This window comes from Sinocyclocheilus grahami, unplaced genomic scaffold (genome assembly GCF_001515645.1).
Source record: "Sinocyclocheilus grahami isolate Dianchi unplaced genomic scaffold, SAMN03320097.WGS_v1.1 scaffold140.1, whole genome shotgun sequence".
Taxonomy (NCBI): Eukaryota; Metazoa; Chordata; class Actinopteri; order Cypriniformes; family Cyprinidae; genus Sinocyclocheilus; species Sinocyclocheilus grahami.
Window position 1 is genome coordinate 909836 of NW_015505319.1, and position 17095 is coordinate 926930.

Genomic DNA, 17095 nt, shown 5'->3' on the forward strand with positions numbered 1-17095 from the left:
AATATTACAGTTTTACTGTATTTTTGATCAAATAAATGCAGCCATTTTAATGACAGTGTAGTTAACACATAAAACACACTCTAAACATTGCACAATAATTGATTGTTTTAACCGCAATATAGAATAAAAAAGATCAATAAAAATGAAGAGATATAAACTGATTGGTAAAACTGTATTTATTGTATTTGTATCACATAGACTGTTTGCAATATTGACGTGAATAGTACCAAAACCGGCGCTTCCTCCACATACTGAACCAATAAAATGCAATGGATTAAATTCATGGATAAATTCAGTGAGTGGCTTATGTACAACATTTGTTGATGTACTAAAAAAAAAGCATGCATAAAAGCCAGTAGGAAACCATTATATTAGAGATATGAATAATTCACTTCAAGTGCTATAAGTACATAGGTCTGTGTTGTGTTTAATCTTAAATATGGATTATAAAGACAAACTAAACCACGTAAGAAAATAAAATCCAGACTTTCTACACTCAATGTACAATATTGCACTTAGAAACACATTATATACAAGACATATTTTACAATGCAGCACATTGGTTGAACACAAAACATACATCTAAAAGACGGCTGGAGAAATGTGACTTTTATGGCACATGCCATTTCAATCAGTCAATGGGTTTTCTGTCATACATTCTACGTCCATATTAAAACATCATTATTTAATATTAAAGTCAACATGAGAACAAAACGGACCCTTTCTACTTCCTTAAAACATGCTACTGCTCTTATTGTGCATGATTTATCAGTGCGTGTTATTCCAAATAAAAAAAAAATGTTTGTCTTCATAATGTTTATCAAAATAACTTAATGGAAGCTTATTTCCACCAAAGAAAAAAAAAAAAATTATTTGACAATTATGACCTTTTAATTGAGTTTATAGCTCACAATTCGGACTTTTTCACAATTCTGCAAGATATAAACTCATAATTGAGAGATATACATTTCCAGTTCTGAGTAAAAAGTCACAATTACGAGATGCTAACTCGCAATTGCAAGATCTAAACTTGCAATTCTAAGAAGAAAAGTCTGAAATTTGAGATATAAATTTGCAATTGTGAAAAAGTCTAAATTGTGGGATAAAAAGTTGCCTTTTTTCTTATATTATTGTAATATTATTTTCTTACAATTCTGACTTATTTCTTGTGAGTTTATATTTCACATTTTAGACTTTTCTTATCAGAATTGCAAGAAAAAAGTCTGAATTGTGAGATATAAACTCAAAATTTAGATAAAAAGTTGATATTGTAAGATATAAACCCAGAAATGAGATCAAAAAAATGTCGGAGATAAGTCACAATTACCATTTGTATTTTCTCATTCCGTGGTGGAAATAAGATGCTGTAAAACATGCTTCCCCTCTGCAACGATTTCCCTTTCCGGCTGAAATCACAAACCTTTCTTACTTCTCTAACTCCTCCCCTCTGACCACATGACTCCATTCATGAGCCAATCAAGTCCTAATACATAGAATAAAGCTCCGCTCTACATTTTTCTCATTGAATATCCTGTTTGACTCTGAAGTAAGCAAATTAGAGAAGTAGAATGGGTTGTGACAGCATTTCATGTTGACTTTAAGGTTGGACTCTGACTTAAAAAAAAAAATACTCTTAATACTCCAAGCTGTGTACTACTGATATTATTAGTATCAGTGCATCATGTACACCCAAGAGGCCTTTATATTTCCTTCACGTTGGTGAATGGTCCGATAAGATTTGTCCTCTCATATTCACAAGTAAAAATCTTAAATTAATACACATATAATATCACTTTCAGGGCAAGATCAAATGAGATCTGCAGAGAAAGCTGGTGAAGAGAGAAGTTTCAAATCTCATCAAGTGATTTTCTCTTTGGACTTCTGATGATTGTGGGAAAGCATCCAGTGAAGTGTAGTCCAAATACCTTTTAGTCCATACACTCTAGGTGTCCAAGGGTTTGTACGATTGAACAATATTCTGCTTTAGGAGAGAGATCAGTGCGGTGACTGAAAAGGGCATCTGTTGTTTTGGGCTCTTGTGCCTCTGCTGGTCACTAGGTAGCGCTGGTGTCCTGTGAGCAGGTCTGGCAGCAGCGTTGCCGGTACAGGTCCACGGAGCACAGCTTGAGACGTTTCACCACAGGACAGTAGTGGGTTCGGTCCTTACACTCACCTGCAGAGATACCAAACAAAAGCTTATTCAAATTACACCTTTAGAAATCGTACTTTTCAAAAAGCACAATCCACACGTTAATTGGCAAAAAAAAATGCAAATTTAAACATATTAAAATAAAGACAAATAAACAGAAAATAGTGGATGAGTTTGCAAATAATAGCATTTATTATTATTTTTTTAAACAATGAACTGAATTAACAATGAATTAATTAACTAGTTAAACAAAAAACGAATAAAAAAATGAAAAGATAAATAATAAACATCTTTTGTTGGTGTTTAATAATAATAATAATAATAATATTTTGTTATAAAATAATAACAATAATAAGTGGCTAACAACAAAACTACAATATAACAATAGCATTAATAACATTATTATTATTATTATTAACTATTTTTTATTATTATTCATTGTTATTAATATATTTTCATATAGGTTAAATATAAAGAAATCTGACCAACAGACCATCTAAACGTCACAGATTGACCTCAAGTCAAAGAAAACAAAGCAGGAAAGCAGAGTAGATGTCCACAGTATATTTCCACGTTTTAAATGTATTATCATTTGCATGGTGATTGTTTTTTTTCTCAAAAAGAGAATCCTTAGAGCGTGATATCACATCCTGTTCGCTGTGGTGTGAAGCAACATTTCGAGCTCAAAGTCTAGCGTGACCGAGGCTTCACACTCTATACAATACAAACAATATAAGTTCATTTATTAGTGTTGTCTTATTAAATATTTCTGCACCCAGAAACAAGTTAGGTGACGCAAAAATGAAGTTTCATTAAGTTTCACCGCAGAAGAGCGAAGAACAAAAAGCAGACGTTTGGACAGACGGGATTCCTGAAATGACCGAGCTTAGAAAAACCCACGAACGAGAGCGAGTTCTCTTGGGACGTTGTGATAACTTGGACTTCGAGAGAGACGGAACAAGCCAATATATTTGGACCTCAGGTCGCTAATATTTTCCCTAATAAAACATGAACGCTCTAAAGGTGGCGAACGAGGGCAAACATTCCTCGTACTGACGCTCTGGTTTATAACAAGGTGTTTTGAGAGCTAAAATGAATAGACCCACTGCCACAGGAAGTGATGTTGCAGTGTTGCCAGGTAGAAGGCCGCCGTTGCCAGGTGCAGTGCTGGTCAGGGAGGGTTTTCTTGTTCTGCCGATGGACGCATTCCACCCGGCGGGACTGGAAGCCGCTGCCGCACGCCGCGGTGCACGTCCTCCACGGGAACACCGTCCAGTGTACGTCACACATCTCGGACGAGCAGTTCCTCACGGATGATGGCCTGAAAGGTGTTTGAGAATCAGATCATGAGAAATAACACATTAACAGCACGGGAGAATAAGTGATGCTGAAAGTCTGGCACCTTTCTTTTGGGTTGCATGTTTTGGACGTGGAGTTGCTGAAGTGTCTGCATGAGACGGTTCTGCTCTGCGTGGCCACCGCAGGCCCCAGACATCGACCTGTGCACTGTTGAACACATCACGTGACTTACATCACCACCACAGCATGACAGGAAATATGATGAAGATGGAAATCAACAAATGCAGCTGCTTTGATACTAAACAGGCATAAGCTATATAAAACTGATTATGGGTATCTGGCAAATAACACGAAACGTTACATGATTGTGTAAGAAGTGCATATTTTTAGAATCTGTAACTGGTCAGTATTTTTTATTAGTAATTTCATAACTTCACTTTTTAGATGTTTTTGCATGAATCATTAAGTTATTAAATATTCAAGTAACCTAATTTACTTTCCTAATACGTCACAATCCAATCAATTCCCAACGGGGAGGGGGATCGAATTCTGAAGTTCTGAATTTGACTGAAGTAAAATTCAATGACAAATACAATTTTAAAAAGCACAAATAATTTACAAATAACAAATAATGACAAATTGGAATGAAAAAAGAGCAATACTTTTATGAAGAAAGGATCAATTAAGTTATAAGTGACAAATATTTGAAGTGTTATAAAATATTTCTAATTCAAATAAATGCTGTTCTTTTGAACTTTACATTCATACAATACTGAAAAAGTTATGTTTTCCACAAAATATTAAGCAGCACCACCATTTTTAAACACTGATAATAATTAAAAAAAATGTTTTGTGTGGTTATTTTTTTTTGAGAAGCAAATAATCATTTTAGAGTGATTTCTGAAGGATCATGTGACACTGAAGAAAATTCAGCAACCTATAAAATAGGTTATCTATCAAATAGAACAGTAATTTATATTTCACAATATTACTGTTTTTACAATATTTTTGATAAGTTAAATGCAGCCATGGTGAGCAGAAGAGACTTTAAACTTTAAAAGCATCTTACAAGCCCCATAGTTTTGCATGGTCGTGTAAAGGATTAGCAGAAAATACACAGAATATAAAATAATTATGGATAATTGCTGACCAATACAGGTTTTCTTTGGTTCCCATCAATATCTAGAATATCTGCTATATTGGCTACCAGCCTAATCCAATGATCTCAAAAATAGATTGCCAGATATCAAACGACTAATCGGCCTGACTAATATATTGTTCTATTATTAGTTATATACACTACTCTAGATCATTTTTCTGCATTAAAGAGGTTAGAATGAATATAAAAGTGGCAGTAAACGTACCTTCCCCCAGGGGCCGGTGAGCCACTCCACGCACGTGTGTGAGCTGCACTCCTCCCTGTCTTCAGGTCGAGGAGATCCTTCACACGCTGTCCCGGACAAAACCCTCACGCCCCCCGATGCCTCCACCTGCTGACAGGAGACCCGCCTATCTCTGAAGCCCCGCCCACAGGAACTGGAACATCTGGACCACACTGTCGACACCCAACTGACATACACAGTAAAAACAGTTAGAAGAGCTTCCAAATGATTTAAGAGGCTCATACGAGTACTTTTAAATGATGAAGTGAAATATGAAATACTGCACAATCAGCCAGAAATTTTCAGTACGCATGAAATACGAATCATTTAAAAAAATGTGCAGTATGCAACACAGCACACTGTATGAGTGTATCTTGACCTTCCAATACCAGGTGAAGTCACAATTTCACATCTGTTTCTTAATCAGCCTGCCAAAAAAACATAGTTCATAACTGTATGCTATTCAGTCAAATAAATATGCAAGGTAATGAGGTCATGTGATAATGTAGCATACTCCTGTTTGATGTTATCTTTGTAGTATACAGTAGAAACTACACAGTATTCAGGTAGTAGTAAGAGCAAATGTTTGGGGTCGGGGGCATGTTTTTGAAATTAGTCTCTTGCTTTTCTGCATTTATTTGATAAAAAATACTGTAAAAATAGTCAAATGTTATTAGAATTTAAATAAACTGTTTTCTATTTGAATATATATTCAAATGTAATTTATTCCTGTGATGCAAAGCTGAATTTTCAGCATCATTCCTCCAGTCTTCAGTGTCACATGATCTTCAGAAATTATTCTAATATGCTGATGTGCTGCTCAAGAAACATTTATTATGATTATCAATGATGAAAACAGTTGTGCTGCTTAATATTTTTGTGAAAACAGTGATACTTTGTTTTCCTCAGGATTCTTTGTTGAATATGAAGTTTAAAAAAAGCATTATATATATATATATATATATATATATATATATATATATATATATATATATATATATATATATATATATATATATATATATATATATATATATATATATATATATATATATAGTAACAATGTAGAAGTGTTTTCTTTCACTTTTGACAAGTTTAATGCATAAAAAAGCATGAATTGCCATGAAAGCATGAATTTCAACCAGCATCAATTTCAAAAAATTTAAATTAATCTAGCATTTTGTGATTCAATTTTATGCATAAATGCTTTCAATTTATGGAGTACAGCCAAATAATGAGTTAAAAAAGAGATGTTACAAAATGCTGCTTTACTTCAAGCTCATTAATCACAACTGACTTACACAGAAAGAACAGCTCAAAGTCAGAAGTGCTTCAAAACCAGTTTTAAAAAAATATTACAATGCACAATTCTTTCCATTAAAATTCAATTTAGTGCTGCAAAAATTACACACTTTAGCTGTAAACAACATTTTGGATCAAAAAAAAAAACACCATTAATGTCATTTGAATTATTACAGGACATGATGTGTCTTCACACCTGTAGCATCCTATCATAGATTTGATTTATCTAGCTGCATATTACCAATTTTCATTGCACTCTCACAGTTAAACACATGCTAACGAACTTCAACCTTCTAGATGACTCTGGACACGTGCCATTCCAAACCGACAAGAATATACATCTCCACACATTTCAACAGTGGATACATACAGCTGGATATATTTGGTTTTTGAAAAAGCACAGCTTGTACCCGAGTCACTGGGGAGCTGGGAGCCTCTGCGGGGCATTTGGGGTTGTGTTAGAGCGAAAGAAGCAGTAACAAAGACACGCTTTGTGAGAGGATCTCCCGCTGACGGCTCTGAACTGAAGCTAAGCGCTTTCACAGAGCCATATGATTCATGCGCTGAGTCCAGACGCATGGCAATGATCAGATGATGTTTTTGGCATGGACGTATAGAAGTCGTGTGCACTATCTATCCTGTGTTCTCCGAGAAACCCTGAAACCTTCAATCAATCAGCTCACGATATGAAACGTGGACTATGCTAATGATTCAAGCTAGAATAATTTTCTCTGCCAAAAAACTCCTGCTTACTTTCATATGAAAGAGAGAGAGAACAGTATGTGCTAATATCATTCAGTTCACTAAAAAACCTGACTTTTTTTCTTTTAAAGTCAATAAAAAAAAAAAATAATAATAAAAAAATATATATATACAGTACATATATGTATATGTCCTGGTCTTAATGTGCATTTCACAAACGTTTAATTTAAAAAATGCAAATAAATGATCATTATTAACTTTATTAATTTGCTGATGTAATCGAGGCGAAATGGGGGAAAATAAAAATAGTAACAAACGAGATCACATTACAGAAGTGCAAATGACATTTCACACTTTCCTTCATAAAAAGCATGGTGCTAACAGAAATTAATGGAGGTTTGGGGCAAAAGTGCCACCCAAATAAAAAAAAAATCTAAATATGGGGGTGGCGTTAAATTGAAAGAAAAGTGTCTATTGTGGCATTACATTTAGATCTGCTCATGTTGCATCAAATTTATTTTAATTAAATTTGTAAAACAATTTTGCAGCATTGAGCATTATAACCAATCATACACATTTCTGTTGAGCTTATGGCCAATCAGAAGTGATTAGATTAGTCACCGCTGACACTGAATTCTGCCACTTTTTGGCAATTTTCTCATCTTAAACAATCAACTGTAGATTTGATGCAAAAGACTCATTCTGCAGTGAAGACACTTAAGCTGAAGATTATAATGGGAGTTTTTGCGAGAACTCATAACTCGCAATAGACTGAAGTCACTGACTGCTTGAGATGGAGAGCGTTCTTTGCTCACTTTCTGTATAATTTACTCCCAGTCTGAATAACCACTTTGTTTTTCATGCTATTAAAACAACCACTATGAAGTCTTGATTTTCTGTTATGTAAAAAGCAATAAATTAAACAAACAATAAACACAAAATGTACTGATAATCTTCTGCCAGGACATTATCCAGTAATTATCTGTTAACCCTAAAACCCAATGATATATATATATATTAATTTTAAAATTCTTCTTGAGCATTCATACAAACCTTTATCTATTACAAATGTTTGGGCTAAGGATCTTAACGAGGATGTTTTATTTTCGGATCAGGTATGGGGTATGTTTAAATTGTCTTCTAAGAACCCTAATCACCAAATGATTCATTGGAAATTGCTGCATAGGGTTTATTTGATGTAAAAAGCAATGATTTAAACAAACAATAAATTTAAAATTCTTCTTGAGCATTCATACAAACCTTTATCTATTACAAATGTTTGGGCTAAGGATCTTAACGAGGATGTTTTATTTTCGGATCAGGTACGGGGTATGTTTAAATTGTCTTCTAAGAACCCTAATCACCAAATAATTCATTGGAAATTGCTGCATAGGGTTTATTCGACTCCAATGAAACGTTTTTATATGAATCTGTCGTCTTCTCCTAAGTGTAATCTTTGTTCGCAAGGATCTTTAGGCACGTTTTTGCATTTTTTTTTTTTTGGAGTGCCCTTCTCTCTCACCTTTGTGGACTCAGCTCTCACAGGACCTATCATATTTGTTGGGTACTGAGATATGTTTGACTCCACGCCATTTTTTCATGAATGACTTTTGGAACCTCACCTTGTCCGTCCAACAAAGATGTTTACTGTTAGCTGCTCTCACAGCAGCAAAAAAAAAATGCTAGTCAATCGTTGGAATCCTCCTCACACAATGGACAGACGAACCTGGACTGTGTATTTGTTGGACATTATCTCGATGGAACTCTCAACTTCTCGTATACATGGATCTAATGTGAAAACTGTACATTTATGGCATTCAGCTTTTAATGTTGTGTCAGTTTTTCTAAAATCTGTGTACAAATTAATTTTTTGCTATTTATTTATTTACCTATTATTGTTATTAATTAATTTTTTATTATTACTATTTATTTATTACTTTTTTAGATATACATATTTGTATGAATTTTTTTTTAATGATTATTATTATATATTTTTTTATTTTATTATTATAATTTTTTTAAAGTCTACCAGGGTTGGGATGGGTTGGGGTGGGGTCTAAATTTACACAGTTGCTGTTTGTTTTATATTACTATTCCAAGAAGAAAATTTAATAAAGAGTTAGTAGATTATACCCTATTTATCAGTTGTTGTTTTTTTTTTGTTTTTTTTTACAAAAAACACTGTTTTTTATACAGTGTGCCTTAAAATACACTCCTGTTTTTAATTTTAGAATTTAATTTATATTCTTCATGAAGGCTGTTTACCACTGGTCTATAGTATTATGATTGATTGAAATAATTGTGACCCTGGAGCACAAAACCAGTCTTAAGTCGGTGGGGTATATTTGTAGCAATAACCAAAAATACATTGTATGGGTCAAAATTATAGATTTTTCTTTTATGCCAAAAATCATTAGGATATTAAGTAAAGATCATGTTCCATAAAGATATTTTGTAAATTTCCTACCGTAAATATATCAAAACTTAATTTTTGATTAGTAATATGCGTTGCTAAGAACTTCATTTTGGACAACTTATCAATATTTAGATTTTTTTTGCACCCTCAGATTCCAGATTTTCAAATAGTTGTATCTCGGCCAAATATTGTCCTATCCTAACAAACCATACATCAATGGAAAGCTTATTTATTCAGCTTTCAGATGGATAAATTGACCCTTATGACTGGTTTTGTGGTCCAGGGTTACAATTGGTTACATCTATGACAGAAGCATTTTACATTAAAGTCAAACACTGATACATTGAATAAAAGTAATTATGAAAATTGCCTTTAAAATTCCTGGAAACCAATCCAGTATGTAAATATTATTTTGCCGGAATTTTACCGGAAAAGTTCATTTCTGTCCCTGGTGATTTTCACAATACTTTCTTATTCTAAATGTTCTGATTTCTCTGCATCGTGTTGAAATGGTAAAAACCCACAGGGATTTCTCCTGCCAGACCAGAGCACTGACAAAAAGAAGCTCTTTTTACACTGACAGCTGATATCTGCTCTTCTCCGGCCCCACTGGACTCATACGGTTTGATTCCTGTGCTTGGTTGAGCGTCTGCACGGCCCCTGAAAAGACTGATGCTGGGAAGGGAATGACAGATGGGCTGTTTGATGGAGAGAGGCACTTTGGCTGGGAATCAGAGGACCGGGGTGCTGCTCGCAGTCAAATGCATCACGGCTCGCAGACTTGTGAAGGGTTCCGCTCTCTCTATATTAAAGTCTATAGAGAGATCCGTCAGCAGACGCTCATTTATCAAAGATAGAGCGACTGACACTGTGTCTGACTTCTGAATCGCTAACGGTCAGAGAATTAAAGTAATCCTACAGTAGGCACAACATTGTAGTTTTTATGGATTTGTTCACATTGCACCCAATCCTGATTGTTTTTTTCAATCTAATCTGTTAATAAGTTGTTTTCTAAGTAATGAAAATGGATCCATTTGTTCAGACAGTGGAGTATTTATCTAGTTTTAGTTATTTTGTTCTCTAAATCAATGAATCAAACACATAAATGAGTAAAACAAAAATACATGCAACTTAAAGTATCAATTATCAAATAAGAACTCTTCAGCATGAAAATGAACTCTGTTTGAAGCCGTTCTTCTCTACTAATATTCTGACTGTGTCGTGACGTATGCTGCATATTATTAAAGGAATAGTCCACCCCCAAAATGAAAATTTGCTGAAAATTTATACTCTCAGGCCATCGTTGTATCTTCATCGGAACAGATTTGGAGAAATGTAGCATTACTTTAGCATCACTTGCTCACCAATGGATCCTCTGCAGTGAATGGGTGCCGTCAGAATGAGAGTCAAAACAGCTGATAAAAACATCACAGTAATCCACAGCACTCCAGTCCATCAATCTTTTGAAGGGAAAACCTGCTTATTTGTAAGAATCCATCAGATTAGAGTCCTTTATTCATAATATTGCTTTTTTCCAGTGAAAAAGTTGTCTCGTCTGAATCAGACGGTGCACAGATCAAGCACCGTTTAAAGCCAAAATATTTCTAAACAAATACGTTGGTGGATTTTGATATCAGAGGACAACAGGTTGGCCAGAAATTATTTCTTGTGGATTATTGCGATGTTTTTATCAGCTGTTTGGACTCTCATTCTGACGGCACCCATTCACTGCAGAGTATCCATTGGTGAGCAAATTATGTAATGCTACATTTCTCCAAATCTGTTCCTATGAAGAAACAAACTCATCTATACCTTGGATGGCGTGAGGGTGAGTACATTTTCGTCATTTTTGGGGGAGCTATTTCTATAAGTATTTTATTATTTGCTTAGGGAAGTGTACCTGGGAGGGCAGTCTAGCAGGTTGCACGGCCGTGGTTGACTGATCGGTTTGGGAAGATGATGACAGACTGAATGAGGCATCTCTTGGCCCTCTGACGTCAGACATCGCACTTTCCTCATCTGAGTCCCTCTGTTGCCACAGGAAGCGCTGCATGTGCTCCACTCGCCCAAACGCCACTCAAACTCTACACCCGGAAAAAGACACAAAGAGAAATACACATACAGTTAGGGATGATATTAGGGCTGTCACGATTCGTCGATTTTATTCGACTAACTGGCAAAATACAGGAAGTGGCGCATTTCATGGACGAGAATCCATAAAACACATTATTAGACAGTTTCCCAAGGCTGCATGATATATTAAACCCATTTAAAAATCATAATTAAGCATAATTGAGAATTCACAAACGCTACGATTTAATTAAATAATTATATGCGATGCAGTTCTAATACAGTATATGCGCTTTAATTATTTACATGTGTGTAGGTTAAGTACGTGCGTCACACAGTGGCTCCGTTCACAGTAGTTCCGCAGGAACTGTTATCATTTACATGCGTGGAGCATCTCAAACTCCATCTCTGCATGTTGTTGTGAGTTTGGGTTTATTATAACGTTCATCTGGGAACGCAACGTGCGCCATTTCATCAGATTTGTAAGGTAAATCATTTATAAATCTATGCAAACACAGGAGAATACATTGCGGTTTCAAAATAAAAGCTCAAACCCTCACTCTGAGTTTACACATTTTGATGTCCACATTCTTTTAATTACAGTGGCTATAGCATTTCTGTCCTAAAGAAATGGCCAAATATTAAAGATTAAGTGGACATTTGAATGAAATGGTGCTTGGTCTATATTAAACAAGGATTAGATCGCACAGTAATGTGTAAAAATAATCATCAGGCTGTTGGCTCCCCCTGCAGGCCTTTGTCGTAATGCGTAATATACTGTACATTAGCTCTATTGTTTATAATACATTATGTATTTTAACAGTTTTGTTGAATAAAACCATATGATTTCTTGCTTTTGATACTTTATTTGAACTAATTATTATTGCCTCATTGCTATTATATATGTATTTTAAGTAATTTTAAAGGCTATTGTTCACTTACATATGTGAACAACTCTGTGTGTATGTGCTGTACATGTGGAAGAATTGACAATAAAGCAGACTTGACTTGACTTGATCGCACAGTAATGTGTAAAAATAATCATCAGGCTGTTGGCTCCCCCTGCAGGCCTTTGTCGTAATGCGTAATATACATTAGCTCTATTGTTTATAATACATTATGTATTTTAACAGTTTTGTTGAATAAAACCATATGATTTCTTGCTTTTGATACTTTATTTGAACTAATTATTATTGCCTCATTGCTATTATATATGTATTTTAAGTAATTTTAAAGGCTATTGTTCACTTACATATGTGAACAACTCTGTGTGTATGTGCTGTACATGTGGAAGAATTGACAATAAAGCAGACTTGACTTGACTTGATATATTTTTATTATCACAAAAAAAATTAATTATAATTATAGGAAGCATCTCCAATTAATTGATTTTATTTTTAATTTTCAGAAATACTGCACATTTACATTTTTCTCCTAAATAAATTCTGGTAAATAATATTTCTGGTATATACTCCTTTAAAAAGTGTTTTTTGATTATAATTTTATTAGTAGTAGACTAGAACATGTGGATATGTTGTCACTCTTACACTGTAATACTGAACTTTGATTTCAGTGATCTGGACTATGAGATGGACACTTGCTTCTTGCACTCTATGTTACACTTTAATTTTGCTTTAAAAAAAGGATTTCATATAAATTTGGATTTCATTTGGTTTAATAAAATATAGTTGAATAAAATATTCTTAAGTGAAATTGTTGATTTTTTTGTGGGAAATTACTCGTTAAGATTAATCGATTAATCGATAAATTAGTCAATAGATTAATCGAAATAAAAATAGTCATTAGTGGCAGCCCTAGATGATATTAAAATTCTTGGTGATACAAATAAGCAAAAACATTTTTTTTGTTATGTAGTTTTTGTATAATTTAAAACAGACTTTTAAAAAAGATTTTAGATGATATTTACCATTTTACTTTTCATTTATTTAGCCAAAATTGTATATAAATAGTACAGAATACTATAGAATTTGAATATAGACCATCTACTGATCATCAATAATACAATTCTAGACTATTTAAACTGATCAAAAGTGAAAGACTTTTAAAATGTTTCAAAAGAGTTCTATTTCAAAATAAATACTATTCTTTTGGACTTTCTATTTATCAAAAAATCCTGAAAAAAAGTATCAATGTTTCCACCTAGATATGAAGCAGCACCACTGTTTTCAACACTGATAATAATAATAAATGTTTCATGAGCAGCAAATCAGCCTATTAGAATGATTTCTGATGAATCACGTGACACTGAAGACTGGAGGAATGATGCTGAAAATTCAGCTTTGCATCACAGGAATAAATTACATTTTAAAATATATTAAAACAGTATATATGGTACCTATACACTGTATATGCTGTATGTCCAGACATAAAGCCTGTGAATTTCAATATGAAGCAGCACCACTGTTTTCAACACTGATAATAATAATAAATGTTTCTTGAGCAGCAAATCAGCATATTAGAATGATTTCTGAAGGATCATGTGACACTGAAGACTGGAGTAATGATGCTGAAAATACAGCTTTGATCACAGAAATAAATTACATTTTAAAATATATTAAAACAGTATATATGGTACCTATACACTGTATATGCTGTATGTCCAGACATAAAGCCTGTGAATTTCAATTATAAAGGATGAAACGGGTACAGCATGAATCAATATCATGGCATCAGGGAAGCACTATCAGAGAAGCCCCATTATTACTCAAGTAGGCTGCCAAATCGCCTGATTCAAAGTGCGAGGTTATAGAGGCCATTTAACAAGCCTTAAAGGTTTCTAGGAATTCTAGGCTTGAATATCTACACAATCGTCTCTGCCTTTTAAAATTCCTGGCATTGTGAAGGAACTGAAAGGAAGACATGCAGCTTTAACAAGACACAAATGAGCTCGCTGAGCGCTTGGATTTCTACAAGACAGAACTGAAGTCCAATTCATGTACAAACCTTCGACATAACACTTTCCTGTCTATTCTGGGTGTTGAGTTTCATCAGAAGACTACGGCTATTCATCATTCACACACCTTTTTATTAGCACTTTTTGCTGACTTTAAGCATGTGTTAGCACTTCTTATATATTGTCAAATTACACATACAACAAAACCAATCACAAATAACAATAACATACTAAAGAGAGCTTTAAGAATGTATTCACCCAATATTGTTTTTATTCACACTAACCTTGTGAAAGCACGTGAATCCAAGCCGTGAGATGCTGCTGGTTGTTGGTTTGTGTTTGGCACTCGTAGCGTCCGTCAAACTTCCCTCCGTGCGTGTTCATCTCCAGAACTCTTCCCCTCACCAGCATGCGGTAGCTCACGCCTGGACTCTGTTTCAGGGTCTGGTTCTGATATGACCACTTGATGGGTTTCCTGTGACTGGGGACCACCGGACAACCTGAAGGGGGTTATAGGTGAATTCTAAGAGGAAATAGGGTTGATATCTCCTGTCATTTGTAATTAGTCTTAAAAACAAGACATGTATTCACTTAAGTGTGAAAAACATGCACTAAAAGAGCATTTAGACTCAATCAAACAGTCTAAACCAGAAATCTGAACTCTCAGACACAGAGAAACAAGAATAAGGGCTACAGCGGCTGAGCAGTTTGTCAAACACATACAGTAAACTCTAGTTTTTATTTAGCACCTTGTTAGCAAGTTATGGTTATGTCATAGAACAAAATAAAGTTTTTTTTTTGATTGGTTGATTTTTTTTTAGAATAATTAGTTTATATAAATGATATATACAGTATATATATATATATGTGACCCTGGAGCACAAAAGCAGTCTTAAGTCGCTGGGGTATATTTATAGCAATAGCCCAAAAAACACTGTATGGGTCAAAATTAAAAATTTTCCTTTTATGCCAAAAATCATTAGGATATTAAGGATATTACGATCATGTTCCATGAAGATATTTTGTAAATTTCCTACCGTAAATATATCAAAACGTAATTTTTGATTAGTAATATGCATTGCTAAGAACTTCATTTGGACAACTTTAAAGGCGATTTTCTCAATATTTAGATTTTTTTTTGCACCCTCAGATTCCAGATTTTCAAATAGTTGTATCTCAAATATTGTCCTATCCTAACAACCCATTCATCAATGGAAAGCTTATTTATTCAGCTTTCAGGTGATATATAAATCTAAATTTCCAGAAACTGACCCTTATGACGGGTTTTGTGGTCCAGGGTCACATATGATATAAATAATTATTAGTTGATATAAATAATTTGATATAAATAATTAGCTGATAATTAGTTTTTTGTAGTTGTTACCCAGGTAAAATATCTTAAAATCCTTGGAATATGATCAATTTACTCTGCAAAACAGGTTAAAAATGTGCTAAAACATATTAAAACTGAAACATTTTTAATTAGCAAAAACTATACAGACATATTAAAAACAATAACTAACACAAATGACAAAACAGAACAAACTTGCTAAAACTTTAACTACATTTAAAATTAAAACAGAAAACTAATAGTAAAAAAACTAATAATATCTTAATGATACTAAAATAAAACAAGAACACTGGAAACAAATACAAAAATACTCATTAAGAATAGGATTTTTACAAATGTTTTTTTATTTTATGCATAAATCAAAACTATACATTTTATGCTATTCTAAAAACACTAAATTAAATGTATTTTTTCATCCTATTACACTATAGAAAACACTGCATTACGAATAAATAATAATAACATTTACATTTATTCATTTTTCATTTATGCAAAATGACTTATAAATGAGAAAAGTATTTGTGATAAACACTATTAATTTCTTTAGGCACAAAAACATGTAGTATACCATTAATCTAAAATTTCCAGAAACTGACCCTTATGACGGGTTTTGTGGTCCAGGGTCACATATGATATAAATAATTATTAGTTGATATAAATAATTTGATATAAATAATTAGCTGATAATTAGTTTTTTGTAGTTGTTACCCAGGTAAAATATCTTAAAATCCTTGGAATATGATCAATTTACTCTGCAAAACAGGTTAAAAATGTGCTAAAACATATTAAAACTGAAACATTTTTAATTAGCAAAAACTATACAGACATATTAAAAACAATAACTAACACAAATGACAAAACAGAACAAACTTGCTAAAACTTTAACTACATTTAAAATTAAAACAGAAAACTAATAGTAAAAAAACTAATAATATCTTAATGATACTAAAATAAAACAAGAACACTGGAAACAAATACAAAAATACTCATTAAGAATAGGATTTTTACAAATGTTTTTTTATTTTATGCATAAATCAAAACTATACATTTTATGCTATTCTAAAAACACTAAATTAAATGTATATTTTCATCCTATTACACTATAGAAAACACTGCATTACGAATAAATAATAATAACATTTACATTTATTAATTTTTCATTTATGCAAAATGACTTATAAATGAGAAAAGTATTTGTGATAAACACTATTAATTTCTTTAGGCACAAAAACATGTAGTATACCATTAATCTACAAGAAACAAGCCTTAAAGGGTTAGTTCACCCAAAAATGAAAATTAGGCTGTGTTTTACTCACCCCCCGAGGCATCCTAGGTGTATATGGCTTTCTTCTTTCAGACGAATCCAGTCGGAGTTATATTAAAAATTGTATTTGATCTTTCAAGCTGTTTAATGCCACTCAGCAGGTGTTGCATGCATCAGTCCAAAAGAACTTAAATAAAAATCACCCATCCATAAAAAAAAGTGTCTCACACGGCTGAGGGGGGTGAA

The 17095-nt window shown here is 33.2% G+C and overlaps 1 protein-coding gene across 1 annotated transcript in view; it reads right to left on the bottom strand.

The window, feature by feature from the left end:
* Positions 1 to 1313: 1313 nt before the first annotated feature.
* adamtsl3 (ADAMTS-like 3) overlaps positions 1314 to 17095 on the bottom strand; it is a 203776-nt gene continuing 187994 nt past the window's right edge. Inside the window, exons 25-30 of the mRNA XM_016280432.1 lie at positions 14519 to 14734; positions 11151 to 11334; positions 4813 to 5017; positions 3552 to 3655; positions 3256 to 3470; positions 1314 to 2173 (exon numbers count right to left, since the gene is read on the bottom strand). Coding sequence (XP_016135918.1) covers positions 2055 to 2173; positions 3256 to 3470; positions 3552 to 3655; positions 4813 to 5017; positions 11151 to 11334; positions 14519 to 14734 — 1043 coding nt within the window. The 3' untranslated portion in view covers positions 1314 to 2054. The remainder of the gene's footprint in view (positions 2174 to 3255; positions 3471 to 3551; positions 3656 to 4812; positions 5018 to 11150; positions 11335 to 14518; positions 14735 to 17095) is intronic.